Raw genomic sequence first — 15,345 nt, 5'->3', positions numbered from 1 at the left:
ACTTGCATTCCAGGTTAGCCTGGGCTAGAGTGAGACTCTACCTTGAAAAATCAAAAAGAGGGTTGGAGGGATTGCTTAGTGGTTAAGGTATTTGCCTGCGAAGCCAAAGGACCCAGGTTCAATTCCCTAGTACCCACATTAGCCAGATGCACAAGGGGTGCACATGTCTGCAGTTTGTTTGCAGTGGCTGAAGGCCCTGGTGCACCCATTCTCTCTCTCTCTCCCTCTTTCTCTGTCAAATAAATAAATAAAAATTTTAAAAAAAGAAAGAAAGAAAATAAGACAAGCCCACATAGGGTTCAAATGACTTCCTCCCTGATTTTAACATCTAAGATCAGTGGTTTTGCACTATTAATAACAGCCTGTATATGCCTTGAATACTCCTGTAGCAAGTCATTATATGTTTTCTCATGTTACAAACATGTGCTATTATAAGGTCTCATATTACAGCACCCATTTTACAGATGAAGAAAGTAAGGCCTGGCAGGAGGATGGCTCCCTTGAAAGTCACCCAGTGGGTAAAGGGCAAAGGTAGGAGTAGGGGATATAGGTATACTCTGGCCCCCAAGTCAAACTTTAGTGCTAACTACAATGAAAATGGAGGGACATGACTGAGGGTGGAGGTGTAGAGGAGAGCTAACCCCCAGTCTTCTCCACTATCAGCTCAGTTCTTTCCAGGGTGGGCTTGAGAGGGACCTCCCGGCCTACTCTAGAAAGCACACACAAGATTCCAAAGCAAAGGAGGCACAAGGTGTGGGCACAGCCACCGAGAAGACCAGGGTGTGTAAAGACGGAGTGTGTGGGGATGAGGATGTCCAGGGTGGAGTTCCAGGAAGTAAGGGTGAGGCTGGAACCTGTCAGAGGGAGGGTTACTCCAACTTAATTGGAGAAATAAGTCTTTTAAAAATATGTGTATCTTCAATGTATGTAGACCCTCCGCTTGAATACATTTCCCAGCGTTGACAATTCCTTGTTTTGAAAAAGCTCAAGTCGAGGCCAGGGTGAGTTAACAAAAATTCTAGAGGGTTTTGCAATCTGTGGCTGTGTCCTTTCCAGCCATCAGTGCAGCCAAGCAGAAGTCCTGTTTCCAAGAGCAGGTCAGAACCTTTTGTGATGGGCACGTCAAGGACACAGGCTCAGCTGCTCTTTCTGGGCAAGTCATTTGAAAAGTTCGAAAACAGTAGGTTGTCCTCAAAAATCAGAGCACTCCTCACTCTTCCCTAGACATCATTTATCTGGAGGTCCCATCACTTCTATTGTTCTTTCCTTTAGTCTCCTAGAATGGACAAGGTCAAAAATCTTGGATCTGGAGGGTTGCGAATGAGATCTGGGTTGCTCTTCAGTATGAAGACAGTAAAGGGAATGCCGCGGGGCTTGGGGGGTTGTGAGGTGTCTCCTGCTAAGATGAACACTTGGCAAATGCCAGGCACTTGGCTAAACACTTCATATGATACGTCTCATTCCATTTTCTCAACTCTAGGAGGCAGATACTGTTTTGGAGAAAGAAAACATGTCCAAAAGCTTGCCAGAGGCCTCATGGTGAGTAGCAATACTGGCTCTTGACACCAGATCCCAACATGTTGTCACCAGCAGGACCAGCCCTGGGTCAAACTCTGAATTCAAGATGGAGGTTCTTGTGAGGCAGCCTTGGACCTGAGCGGCAGTACCCCAGGGGACCATGGACACTAGGCACTGAAGGTTTGCCAAGAAGTGCGAGGGCCATTCTGGTCATCTCTGATGCATTCCTGGTGTGTCACCTCTCTGGTTGATGATGTCTTTGCCAGGAAAAGACCCAGGGACACCCTGGTAGTCCTCCTACCAGTGGGACTCTGAGGAAGGTCAGGGATAATGAAGTTCACCCAGGTCTGGCCACCTCTAGGGAGGTGCTCACTTTAGACTTAACTTTTCATGCCTGATTTCGACTTTGATGAGGTCAAAGATTTTTCAGCTTCTTCTGTGCACAGGGCCTAGGTGGCACATCAGGAGCCCTCTCACTTTTCAGGAACATTGGGAACCTGGGTTCTTCTGAAGGGCTTTGTTTTCATTGGTTTCACACCATCGTGGAAATTTCCATTCTTTCCACAGTGAGAGTAGAAGAAGGGTATGTTTGTGATGCTGTCTGATGCAGGATTCAAAGAACCTTCTGGAAAGGATCCTAGCAATGACTTTGTCACACCACTCACTACACTGATAGAAATGCAGAGGCCTACGTTGGGGATGAGAATCTGAGATGTGAACAGATTTAAACTATATGGTCAACCCCATGGGTGATGCCTCCTGTCAATTCTGTTATTTATTGTGGCAAAATGTACCTAAAATAAAGTTGACCATTTTAACCTTTTTAAAGTGTACAGTTCGGTGACACTGAGTACATTCCCACTGTTGTGCAATTGTCAACACAATCATCAGTTCCAGAATCGTCTCTTCATCCCCAGCTGGCAGTAATCCCTGTGTTTGTCTATGCTGGTCACATGGTGCAGCATGTCCCAAAAACTTCATGTGTGTTAACTCATTTCAGCCTCCTAACAGCTATACTTGGTCCACATTGTTATTGTCTTCAGCACACAGAAAGAGAGGACAGGGGCCATGAGGGTTTGAGACAGCAAAGTGTCAGAGACACTCTTCACAATAAAGAAGCCTGACATCTGGGTTTCTGACTATAGAAACTGTTCTCTAAAGATAGGAGGCAGAGGCCATTCCCCCACTACCACCCCAACACCAGCTGAGAGAATAGGCAGGAGCATGCATGGACGGATGGATACCCCCAAACTTTCATTTTTCCCCTTCTGAGCCATATTTGGCCATATTTTGAGGGAGGGAAGGGAAGTAATGTTTCTCTGTCTTTCAGGGACACGAGGGACTTTTTAGGATTAAAGGAGTACAGTACTGTGTCCTGGAATGATCCAAGTGCATACACAATATCCTGGGGTTTCCAATGTAATGATCCAGGGGTTTCCAGCCTTTTTGACTTGTGACATGAAGTTCTTAGGTACAAGCCTCACTCATAGCTGGAATGCATGTGCCCTGTGGCCTGTAACTGGACATGCCTGATAGCCGAGGGGGAGAGATTTTATGTGTGCATGTGTGAGTGTGGGCAGTTTGAAGGTGGATGTAGGATTGACTGCTATAGGACGTGCTTCAATTCTGCATGTGCAGCACTGGCCTCTGGCTCTGCAGGAAGGGGTTCCCTTGTGGTGGTGACAGTGTGAAGCAATTCTGAGGCTCAGTCCCTCCTGGACATGGCTTGGCTGGGGACACTGGGTATGGACCTGGCCAGGTCGGTGTGCTCAGGGTTAAGACTTGGAGAAGACGGACAGCTTTGTCGGTACTTGCATCATCCATGGGGTGTGCACCTGCTGTCCCAGCAGCTGGCCAGCTTTGCTGAGATGTGCAGTCACCCAAGCACTTACTCTGACAGAAAGGTCTTAGAGGGTTTCTGGGCCAAAGCTCAGTTGGCTTCTTTGTGTCATGAGATTTGCATAAAGCCCTGAGCTTCCTTATTAGGTATAAAAAAAACTGAGGGGGAAAGAGAGAGGAAGAGGAGGACATAGAGAGAGAGGGAGAGGAGAAGAAGAAGAAGAAAAAGAAGAGAAAAAAGGGGCTGGAGAGATGGCTTAGAGGTTAAGCGCTTGCCTGTGAAGCCTAAGGACCCTGGTTCGAGGCTCGCTTCCCCAGGTCCCACGTTAGCCAGATGCACAAGGGGGTGCACGCGTCTGGAGTTCATTTGCAGAGGCTGGAAGCCCTGGTGCGCCCATTCTCTCTCTCTCCCTCTACCTGTCTTTCTCTCTGTCTCTGTCGCTCTCAAATAAATAAATAAATAAATAAATAAAAATTTAAAAAAAAAGAAGAGAGAGAGAGAGGGAGGAGAGTAATTAGAGACAGCCAGGAGCCTTGTGTTTACTGAGCATTGCATTGCTTTGGGCCAAGATACAAAATTTGAAAAGAGCTAGGAAGAAGGGGGAGTGAAGATTCCAGTGCCTTCCTTCCTGCATGAGACTGTCCTTCTTCCTCATGGCATTCCACCAGCTTCTGCCCTAAATGCTGGCATTTCTGTGTTGCCTGAGATCAGTACCTCCTGCCCGAGACCGGGCCCACTGCCCTTGGATGGGCTCCTCCAGATGTACGCACCTGTTTGATGTTCAAAGGCGGGGTAATACTCTTCATTACTGAACAGATCGGTCCACGACATCAGGGGGTCGCAGAAGGACGCATTGGGCAGGAAGGTGCTGTGTGTCACGGAGTCCAACATCACCCTAGAAGAGCATGGAGGCTGTGAGGTGTGGAGAAGGCACACTGCACAGGAGCACCCAGCAGGGCCACCTTTGGTTTTGAACAATGACAGCAGCCAGTCACCCATGTGCATGCTTTCCAAGATGGTGTTCTTTCTATAAAATATTTTTATTTATTCATTTTCAAGCAGAGAGAGAGAGAGCACACCAGAGTCCTCTCCCGCTGCAAACAAACTCCAGATGCACATGCCTCTTTGTGCATCTGGCTTTACGTGGGCATTGGGGAATCAAACCCAGTTTGTTAGGCTTTGCAGGTAAATGCCTTAACCACTGAGCCATACCCCTGGTGTTCTTTTATTTCTCCTAAAATTTTTTTGTTTATTTTATTTTTATTTATTTATTTGAGAGCTATAGGCGGAGAGAGAAAGAGTCAGAGAGAGAGAAAGAGAGAGAGAGAATGGGCATGCTAGGGCTTCCAGCCACTGCAAATGAATTCTAGACGTGTGTGCCCCCTTGTCCTTCTGGCTAACGTGGGTCCTAGGGAATCGAGCCTCGAACTGGGGTCCTTAGGCTTCACAGGCAAGCGCTTAAGTGCTAAGCCATCTCTCCAGCCTGTTCTTTTTTTTTTTTTTTTTAATGCATGTGTGTGTGTGTGCGCGCGTGCGTATGGAGGCCAAAGGACAGTCATGAGTTGAGGTGTCATTCCTCAGGAATGCCATCCACTTTTTTTTTGAGACAGGGGCTTTCCCTGGCCTATACCTCACTGACTGGGCTACACTGGTTGTCAAGTGAGCCCCAGAGATCCTCTCCTGCCTCTGCCTCTCCAGTGCTGTGATTTACAATCATGTGTCACTATGCCTGGCATTTTTACATGGGTTCTGGGGCTCGAACTCCGGTCCTCATGTTTGGGAGGTGAGCACTTTCCTGGCTAAGCTATTTCCCCAGCCTTATAGGTGGCACCCTTTATTATTTCTTTAATATTTTTTTGTTCATTTTTTATTTATTTATTTGAGAGCGACAGACACAGAGAGAAAGACAGATAGAGGGAGAGAGAGAATGGGCGCGCCAGGGCTTCCAGCCACTGCAAACGAACTCCAGACACGTGCGCCCCCTTGTGCATCTGGCTAACGTGGGACCTGGGGAACCGAGCCTCGAACCGGGGTCCTTAGGCTTCACAGGCAAGCGCTTAACCGCTAAGCCATCTCTCCAGCCCGGTGGCACCCTTTAATCCCCTCTCCATCCTCTCTAGTCCCACTGCACCAGTGAGCAAACTGAATCACAGGAGGTGAGACAATTGCCTAAGTAATGCAATGAGAAAGTGGCAAAGCTAGCATTTGAGGATGGAGGCTCTAATACAATTCTACCTCTTTGTTTACTCCTGTTTGCTCACGCCTGACCCTCCTAGCTCTGACACATGGCGCTTAGCCGTATTCTGTAGAAAACAGTGCAAGCGTCGATAGGTGTGAACATGTTCGCAATGCTGACGTCTGAAAGCTTGGAGACTGAAGGCTTACATGTATGTGTGTGTGTGTGCATGTGCTTGCGCTCTGTGCAATCTTACTTCCCAGCAACACAACCCTGAATTGACGTTATATACTTTTATATGTACTGTGCATCTGCATATGGACACATACACGTAAGTTATATGTTGTATAACGGACTGCTGTAGTTAATGCTCTTATTTATTCCACATGGTGGCTATTTAGATGGTACCCTGCAGAGGAATCACTGTGAGGCAGCAGTCCTGGAGCCTCACAGGGCTCTGCGTTCTGCAGGATGTATGGGACATCACCTTCCTAACACCTGAGGAATTCTGAACGCGGCAGCGCATCCTGCTTCAGGGATTCGGAGGGGAGAGCATGTCCCAAAAGTTGACACTGCAGGCTTTGCACTGAGTACTGTAGCGGCTCAGCTCCAGGGCTCGTGGTTTCCTCAGAGCAACCACGTCTGACAGACGTGGGGAGGGGTTCCACTTTTACATGGATGAAGAAGGGGCTCTGGGATTCCAGATAGCAAGCACATGCCCACTCCTCCGGCAGGTATGGTGTCTGGGTGGCAGCTCAGGTTAATCTGTTTTAAAAGGTCATGATCCTAAGATCCCCAGGAATGCTACTGGGGTAGGAGCCCTAGGAACGGTGTCTGGCTGAGGTTGGAAAAAGGGCAGAGAATGAGCCTGTGTTTTCACTGAAATATCCTCTCGCCCAGGCGACACTCATTTTGGCTGCATCCTGTGGGCCCACATGTGATCTCTTTGCTACATTCTGTAGTCCCACGGTTTGGAAAAAATATTATGCTTGGAAGATTAAAAACATCAGTTCACCTCGCTAACTTCTTTTTCTTTGATTCCTGAGATAATGTAAATGAGATAAGCTGGTCCGAACTCCACTCACAACGAGAATACAGTAGGTCAAAATCATAGTACCAGTGCTAGAGAGATTGCTCGGTGGTTAAAGGCACTTGCTTGCAAAGACTGCCAGCCCAGGTTCAATTCCTAGTACCTGCTTAAAGCCTGATGCACAAACTGGCACATGAATCTAGAGTTTGTTTGCAGTGGCAAGAGGCCTTTGTATGCCCATTCTCTCTCTCTCTCTGCTTGCAAATAAACCAGAATATAAAATAATCATAGTACTGGCAGACGCCAGGACCGTGATGAGAATCCAGGTTGGGGATCTGACAAACTGCAATTTAAGATGGTTAACAATTCTCTGTCATTTGGTCTAGTGTCCCCCAAAGTGCAATCACCACCTACCCCCATGATAATTTCACTTAGCCAGTACAATATCCTGCACATTATAACTGAAAATATTTTTAAGATACTGCCGTCTTTTTTTGTTTTCACATGAATGTGTCACTTTAAAAAGAAAACTTGGGCTGGAGAGATGGCTTAGCAGTTAAGGCACTTGCGAGTAAAGCCTACGGACCCAGGTTCAGTTCCCTAGTGCCCACATAAACCAAATATGTCTGGAGTTTGTTTGCAGTGGCTGGACGCCATTCTCTCTCTCTATCTGCCTCTTCCTTTCTTTCTATCCTTCCTTCTCTCAAATAAATAAATATTAAAACAAAGAGGCTGGGCATGGTGGCGCATGCCTTTAATCCCCGCACTTGGGAGGCAGATATAGGTGGATCGCTGTGAGTTCAAGGCCAACCTGAGACAACATAGTGAATTCCATGTTAGCCTGGGGCAGAGCAAGACTGTACCTCGAAAAACAAATAAACCAACAAAAAATCCAAAATACCTTACATCATTATCATCAATTGCAAAGTCAGTATTCTTTTAATATACATAAAGATGAATATACAAGCAACAAAATGGAAAAGAGATTGTCTATGCATCACCTAAGTCAGAGGTTAGTGAGCTACAATCTGAGGCCATTCCAGCCTGCACTACCTTTCTTGTGTCCTGTAGCCAAAAGTGTTTTATATTTTGAATTATGCACCTACCCAGCATCTTTGATTTTACCTTTTGGCTTGCAAATCCTCAAACATGTATTACCTGGCTCTTTGAGGAACAGTTTACTAACCTCTGGGAAAATCTACCTCCTGCCTCACTAGGGTCCTAGGTACCAGGGCCAGAAAATCCTGAATTTGCCTCACTCTCATCTCTTCTCTCACTCTGCCACTTTAAAAATAATATTTTAATTTAATTTAAGTTATTTACTTGAGAGAGAGAGAGAGAGAGAGAGAGAATGTGCATGTCAGAGCCTCTAGCCACTGCAAATGAACTCCAGATGCACACACTACCATGTGCATCTGGTTTACATGGGGACTGAGGAATTAAACCTGAGTCCTAGGCTTCACTGGCAAGCACCTTAACCACTACGGCATCTCTCCAGCCCCTACTCCTCCATTTTACCAGGAAGGATATGGAAGTCTGGGGAATTTATTTCTCTTGTTCAAGGTCACACAGGCAATGAGCAGTAAAGTCATAGGGAGACCCAACGTTTCTGTTGTGCAGTCTATTTGCTTCTAGACACACCTGTATCCCAGGTACATTTTTCCATAGCGATACTAAGAAGCATAGGATTGTGTGATTCTGGAACCAAAGATCAATTTGGCAGGGGCTAGCCATAAGCTTCCCATCACAATCATCATCCAATGAGCAGAAGAATTTTACTTTGGACATAAATTGAAAACCACTTAGATTCCCACTCCCGGACACCTTTCCTGGGCCAGCACCTGTGTGTTTTCTAGGCTCCAACTGGGAAGTCTTCTAGATGCCTGGACAGGGTTAATGGGCCTGGAAGTTATCACAGCCACAGATCTCTCTGGGAGCCTATCAGTCCAAAGTCAAGGCTGCCTGGGCTGACTCGGATTTTCCCACAGACTGGCTGGTTTTGTCTTGAGTGGGGATGGGGGTAAGTGGAGACAGGCTAAAGAACGGTAGGGTAAAAGGTTGTGAGTGAGGAGCCCAAATTGACTCCTTTTCAAGATTAGATTTCTGACAAGTTCTAAGTGTGAGCTAAAGGTGGAAAGATTCCCCATCCTTCTGGGCTAGAAGTCTCAGAAAACAGATTAAGGATGGCAGCCCTCTGACGTGACCTTCACTGGTTTGCGAGAAAGAAGAGGTGGGTCATCCCCTCCACACCCATGGAAGGCAACAGAACACATTCTTCACATCTTCAGGGTCCGTGGGGAGTACTCCAAATATAAAACTTGACCATGGCCCTGAGTAAGACCCACCTCTGCCTCTCTCACGAACAAACGAAGTCATTGGTCATTTAACAAGAACATTATCTGGTCAGTTGAATTCCATCTTGTAAAGGTTAGGAATATTTTCGATCAATAGTATGTTTACCTCCTTTAAGGACTTCCCACTCTCTTTATCCCAGTCCTCTCCCTTGCTCTGTAATCTCTCCAGCACCATGCACAACAGCAGATCTGCTTCTCATTGGTAATTCCTCTATGGCAAATTATACCCAGTAGGCTTGCTTAAAGAGCTCTTGCTGGTGTTCCGCATACAATTTTTTCCTGTAATTATTTCTTGCTTTTTGGAAAGAATGCCTTTTATAAAAATCAGTGAGAGTAATTTATTCCTTTTTTTGTTTGTTTTGTTATTGCAGTAAAAGGAGGGCTTATTAAGTTTTTCCACCCACAGAAGACCGTGGCCACTTAGCTAGCATGCACTACGTGTGTGAATTCAGGAATAACGGCTGCTTTGTATCCAGCAGCCCCTGTTCTTTGGGCCTTGGAAGGGCCTTTCAATAATTGAACATTTTAGTTTTTAAAGATTCTTTAATGTTGGTGGAAGCGAGTGGCTGGGAAGGAGCAGTGGTGGTGGGGCCCTCTTTTCAGCAAGGACATGAGGGGTCATCAATACGTAAGCCCAGGTTAACCCAGTCATTCTCAATAGAAGTGATGGTGGAGACAAAAGCCTGGTAATGAAAGGAAGGTTGAGAAGCTCTAACTTTTGTTTGTGTCAGAACAAAAAGGAGATTCTAGAAGGTTCTTTGGGTCGCCTGAGTTGTCACTATACAATTCTACCCCTTGCAGCTCTCTAGGTGTCGGTTGGTTACATACTAGGCAGGGAGGCGGTTGAGGTGGACTGGAGGTCGGCGCTAGCTCTGCTGTTCTGCCGGTACCTGCTTGATTGCCCCCCCAAAAACCTCTGCCCGCATACCATACCGATGCGGAGATGTCGATTACCCTTGCACACTGTGGTTGGCTGAGCTCATCAAACTAGAGCAAAATCCAACGCATGCCACCGTCATTTAAGCTCATAGTTCTAACCCCCCCCCTCCAGATTCCCTTCTCTCCTGTGACCTCTCCATCCTCCTGTTCCAGCCCAGTGCAGGAATTCAGGATGGCTGGACGGTCTTTTCCTAGGCTAGCTGGGAGCTTTAAATACTCGGGACCCTCTCTCCCTGCCCATCAACAGACCCCCAGCTGAGGGAACCTGATTCCCCAAGATTGGCTGCTGCTCTGGCTGCCTTCCTAAGCAGGAGAGGATTCAGCACGGCCACCGTGAGGCGGTGCAGTCAGCAACTCCCTTCTACTGGAGAGAAGGACTGGCTGCAGGTACCTGCGGAGTGAGGCGGAGCTGGCCTGATGCTGAGGTCTCCAGATGCCTCCAGTGGCTTCCTTACCCCCTCTCAGGACCGGCCGACACAGCACACGCACACAGCGTCCACCCCGTTGGGCCTGCAGGCTTCTTTCCCACACGGAATCCAGTGGCCGCAGAAGCAGGTGCGGTGCCCATGGCCTGTGTCACTAGGCCCCTTTGCTCAGCCTTCCAGAGAGCGGCGAAGGAGCAAACCACCCAGCCTTGGCCAGTTTGGCAGAGGAGGAAAATTCCTTCCTGACCCTGGTGGGGATCATCAACTTTGTTCTGGGCATGTGACCAAAAGTCTACCCAATTAAGCATCTACACACTGGCTAGTTACTTTTTCCTTCTTTCTTTTCTGCTTCTCTCTTTTTCTCTTTCCCTTTTTTTTTCCCCTCCTATTTCTTTTTTTTTTCTTTTAACTTTGAAATAGGGTCTCACTATGTAGGCCCAGCTCACCTGCAACTTATATAAAGTCCAGTTGGCCTCAAACTTGAGGTGCTTTTGCCTCTCCAGTGCCAACACACACTGGCTACTTCTACATCCAAACCTTGCTGGGCAGAACCAGTCCATGCAGGTACAAACGGTGGAAAAGGGGGCTAAAAAGAGCCTTCTCCAATCTTACCACTTGGATAGTACTGTTGAGAAGAAAAACACTTTTCTTCCCCAAAGTCCCAGGGTCACCTGAGTTTCTATTGGGTCAGGAATCCTGCGGACCAGACAGGGTCAATCCCCCACTCACCCCCTCCCGGGGTCTCCTTCAGGGCAGACTGTGGAGAAGTCGTCAGGTCATTTCAACACCTGTTGTGAGGGAAGGATTGTGGGTTGGGTTCTAGAGTGTTTGCTCTGGGACAAACCACAGCAGCTGTGGGAACCAACTTGCCAGTGGCTCAAGTGATTTCTCACTCTCCTTCAGCCCACTTAGGGACTTTACCTGTCTGCTTATCTTTCACTGTTTGTCTGGAGATGCAACAAAGACCCAAACGAGGGATGCCATATCGTTTCTGTAGGCCTCAATGCAAGAATCACCAGTTTTGAGCTAAATATGAGGGGAATAAATTCAGCTCATGCCACTCACACGGCGGGGGAGGGAGGGGCGGGGGGGGGAGGTAGGACGCAGTTCTCAGCATGTTGCAATTCTTGCCTTTTTTTTTCATGCCCACTCGATTCCTGACATCTCTTATACTGGTGTGTTATGTAAGTATTCACACCCCTCCCTAGGATTTTGTTTCCTCACCTTTAAGATAAGTGTATAAGGCACAATCCTTAGAATGTCCCCAGGATTTAATAAAACTGTAGATAAAGGACAGCGCACATCCCTGTGTTTTCAGGCAAAAACAACCACAGTAAGATGACTCAAAAGTTGCTTCTCTGGTCACTTTGGACAAGAGTAAACAACCAAAGTGGGGAAACTACAGCCCTACCCCCCAGTACCTTGAGTCGTGAAATGCCTTAAGACAAAGAGGAACCAAGAGTTCGCTTGGGTGATGGGCGAACAGTCTCTGCCTGGGTCATTGGACTGAGGCTTAGGGTTTGCCTCCTAAATCACCGGTTCTACCTGGGCCTCGGTTGCCTTGCGTGTAAAATGAGGTCTGATGATCTGGGACAACCTTTCCAGGAAGGAGCGTGTGTTACCAGATGTTGCCAGCAGGGGGCGGACGCATAGACAGGCACCCCACTTAGGCAGAGATTGACAAGGTCTGAGAACCCAGTGGAAAAACCCTAGCCATTGCCCTTTCTGGAAGCATTTTGTTCCGAGGGACTGTGAGTGGGCCAGATGGAAGTATTATTTTTGTACAAATTCCTTAAAAAATGGCCCTGACTATAACAATAAGACAGTTTCCTGCAGCAGGGAAGGTTGGAGCAGGCACATGGGGATGCAAGGAGGGAAGAGAGAGGATTGGGGGCGGTGGTGGGCTTTCCTTGAAACCGATTTGTATAGAAGCCAGCTTTCCTCCTAAAGGCACGTTGAGTGCCTTTACGCTCGACTCCCCTTGGTTCAGCTGGTGTTCAAAAGGAAAAGGGGGGGGGGCTGGCAAGGAGGTTGGGGGCCACATAGCCCCAGGAGGCTATAATGTGTCTCTGGGCAAGCAGTCCAGCCTGAGTCAAACTGTCCCAGGAGGCACTGTGACTCCTTCATGGAGTGACTGGTGCTGGCAATGAAGTGTACATAGAGAATAGTGCCGGGCCCCAGCCGAGCCCTGACACCCCTTCCAATCCATCCAAAAGAGCAAAAGAAAAAAGCTGCTTACGTGACAGAGCGGTGGCTAGGTCCAGACAGAAGGCTTTCAAGGCAAGAGAAGGCAAGGCGCTCCGGCACCAGCGGACGGTGGAAATAAAGGCACCTGTAGCCTTGTGATATAAGTGACACCTACAGACAGGTCCGTTTGGTTTTTCAGGTTTATGCACAGCCCCTTTGATGACGGTGACATACAGTGTGACACGGCTCCTGGATGGGGGGGGGGGTGGCTCTCACATGCAGAAAGTTTACCTTTATCCTGCTTTTGTGCCCAATTTCCCTCCCCCCCCCTACACCCTATCTCCCCAGCCAGGTAAACAAGCAGAGAATTCTTGCCCCCAGGAGATTTTTGGATCCAGCACTTGCTGGGGCGCTCTCCTCTAAGCAGGCTGGAAGGGAAACTCAGCAACGCAGCAGCCCTGCTTTCTGTCCACCCGGCTTCCTCCTGGGCCTTGGGGTTTCTTGTCACCCCGTCTCCCTGTGGGGAGTGGGAAGGAAGAGCACAGGTACAGATCCCAGGTGTTTTGGGGAGAGATGCCTGGGGCTTCCAATTCTCACCCAGCATTTCTTGGCTGTGTTGCTTTGAGTAAGTGAAAGAGACTGCCTGGGCTTCAACAGCCCAATGCAGCAATGGTAGCTGTCCCCAGGGTGGCTGGGAAGGTCACATGAGGAATGAAGTGAAGGACTTGGCAAGCCTGTCCTTAGATGCTCCTCCATCCATCCCTTGCTCCAGTGTGCACCTTCCAACCCTGGGGAGGGAGCAGCCAGCTTGTAGCAAGCACCATGGCTAGCTTTTCTCTTCTAAGCATGGTAAGGGTAGCAGACATTATTATTATTATTTTTAACTTTGAACAAGTCTGGATACGTGAGCCACAAAGTGGCTTTCTCTCTTCCTCGCTCCTGTTGCCTTATCGATGGAGAAATGAAAGGACTTACGTTGAGAGTCTAGAGCGAAGAGGCCAGGGGTTCTGCCATGGATGTCTTCTCTCAGATAGCTTGCCAAGAACTACCCGCATTTTAAGATGTCCCCAGGAGAGCAGAAATTCTACTTAATCTACATTGGTGATGAGTGGTTTCCTAGGTCATATTGGGGTGGGGGGGTGCCTTACCATTGTGTTTATTGCACTCTGAGCCCCACTGTGCCCAAACTGCAGACTCTGAGCTTTCACGTGAAATCAGAGACTGGTTGGTTAGGTTTTCTTGGGAACACTGGGCATGGGTACAAACACACAAATCCAAACATACTGACGGTTTGGAGAAACAAAAGGCAGTTCATCTGAAGAGTCAGGTGTAGTCATTGAAAAACAGTAGGAGAGAGATAAGGGGACTGCTGGCTCAGGCCACTGACTTGGCTGTGTGACTTCTGGGTCTGAATTCCTGCAGCACCGAAATAAGGGAAGGTGATTGGGGTAGTGATTTATAAATGGTGTCCCGAGGACCCCCAGGAATTCTCCAGAGCCCTCATCAGAGGTGCCAGGAGTTAGAAAATGGGAGAAGGTTAGGCCTAGAAGTGTGACTCAATCAAAGGGTTTCTCACGCTTTTTTTCTAATTCTTCTGGGTAAGATTTCATTTGGACAAGAGAATCGATACTCAAGTAGAATTTGAAGATGACTAGATTTTAGACGGTCTTTGAGACACCTTCAAGCTTTTTGATGACATTTTCTCTTTGTCCTTGGGCTCTGGTGGGGCGCGGGGGGGGGGGTTGGTCTCTAAGAGTCCGACTTGCTACTTTTTTCCATTCTCAGGTCCCGTCTCTCTTGTCGCTGGTTTCTAGAAGGCTGCTCTTGTTTGTCTGATCATGTACAATCTTCCTGAGGAGAATATACTATTCTGCTATTGCTTTTAGAAAAGAGACTTTTGGAGAACCTGCATTTTTCCCTCTATGATCTCCCTTACTTGAGAGTGGTAACAATGGCAGATGTGTGTGACAGTAGCTTTTTCTGCCTTGTGGTCCTAAACGTACAACATACCATCCCCAGGGGATGGCATGGAAAATTATAGACTTCTGGAGCAGTGGATAAAAGGGATCATTAAGATAAAACCAAAAATAAGAGAAGAATTTGACTCTGTTTAGCCTTCACATTTTACCTGAATTTGACTGAAATGGCGATTTGGACAATCTCCAACACTAAGCTTCTATAAGCTGTACATGAATCTTGGTGAAGACAAGGGTTGTGGAAGGGGAAGGGCATGAGGCTGGGGACAGTGACAGAGGGAGAGCTGGAGTGACTTAGGATTTCCACCCGTCCCCCTCCTGCTGGGATCTCCCAGTGACATTCATGGGGCTAGCCATTGGCACAGAGTGGCTAAGCGGTGAGATTCAGAGGGAGTAGGCTGGAATCCTTGCTTTGCTATTTCCTGGCTGGGTGAGCCTTGGAAGTCCCATGAAACAACGCTGCCTCTCTGTGTGTTGTCTATAAAGTGGGGATAAAAAAGAATTCATCATATGAAGTGGTTGTGAAAATTAATGAGTTTGAACCAGGGAGTGCATTTGTGTGTGTGTTTCTCTGTGTATGGGTGCACATGTGTGGACACATGTGCATATATGTGTGTGCACATAGGTGTGGAGGCCAGAGGTTGACATCAGGTGTTTTTTCCATTTGCTGTCCATTGTATGTTTTCATTTTTGGCTTTTCGAGGAAGGGTCTCACCCAGCCCAGGCTTACTTGCAGTGTCAGGGTGGCCTCGAACTCACAACGATCCTCCTACCTCTGCCTCCTGAGTGCTGGGATGAAAGTCATGTGCTACCATGCTTGGTTTCCATTTTATTTTTTGAGAGAGTGTCTCCCACTGAACCTAGAACTCACAGAATTGGCTAGACCACCTAGCCAGCAAG

The 15,345-nt window shown here is 47.7% G+C and overlaps 1 protein-coding gene across 3 annotated transcripts in view; it reads right to left on the bottom strand.

Moving 5' to 3' along the window:
- Window positions 1-12,651, bottom strand: part of Elf5 (E74 like ETS transcription factor 5) — a 34,480-nt gene extending 21,829 nt beyond the window's left edge. The window contains exons 1-2 of one of the 3 annotated variants that reach the window (XM_004660819.2): window positions 12,522-12,651; window positions 4,129-4,253 (exon numbers count right to left, since the gene is read on the bottom strand). In XM_004660819.2, coding sequence (XP_004660876.1) covers window positions 4,129-4,249 — 121 coding nt within the window. In that variant the 5' untranslated portion in view covers window positions 4,250-4,253; window positions 12,522-12,651. Of the gene's footprint in view, window positions 1-4,128; window positions 4,254-10,248; window positions 10,546-12,521 lie in introns of those variants that run through there. The other 2 variants (XM_045156946.1, XM_045156947.1) reach the window with 2 other exon arrangements.
- Window positions 12,652-15,345: the final 2,694 nt, after the last annotated feature.

Source organism: Jaculus jaculus, chromosome 8 (genome assembly GCF_020740685.1).
Source record: "Jaculus jaculus isolate mJacJac1 chromosome 8, mJacJac1.mat.Y.cur, whole genome shotgun sequence".
Taxonomy (NCBI): domain Eukaryota; kingdom Metazoa; phylum Chordata; class Mammalia; order Rodentia; family Dipodidae; genus Jaculus; species Jaculus jaculus.
Note: the sequence above shows the minus strand (reverse complement) of the source record. Positions and strands in the feature narration are given on the sequence as shown.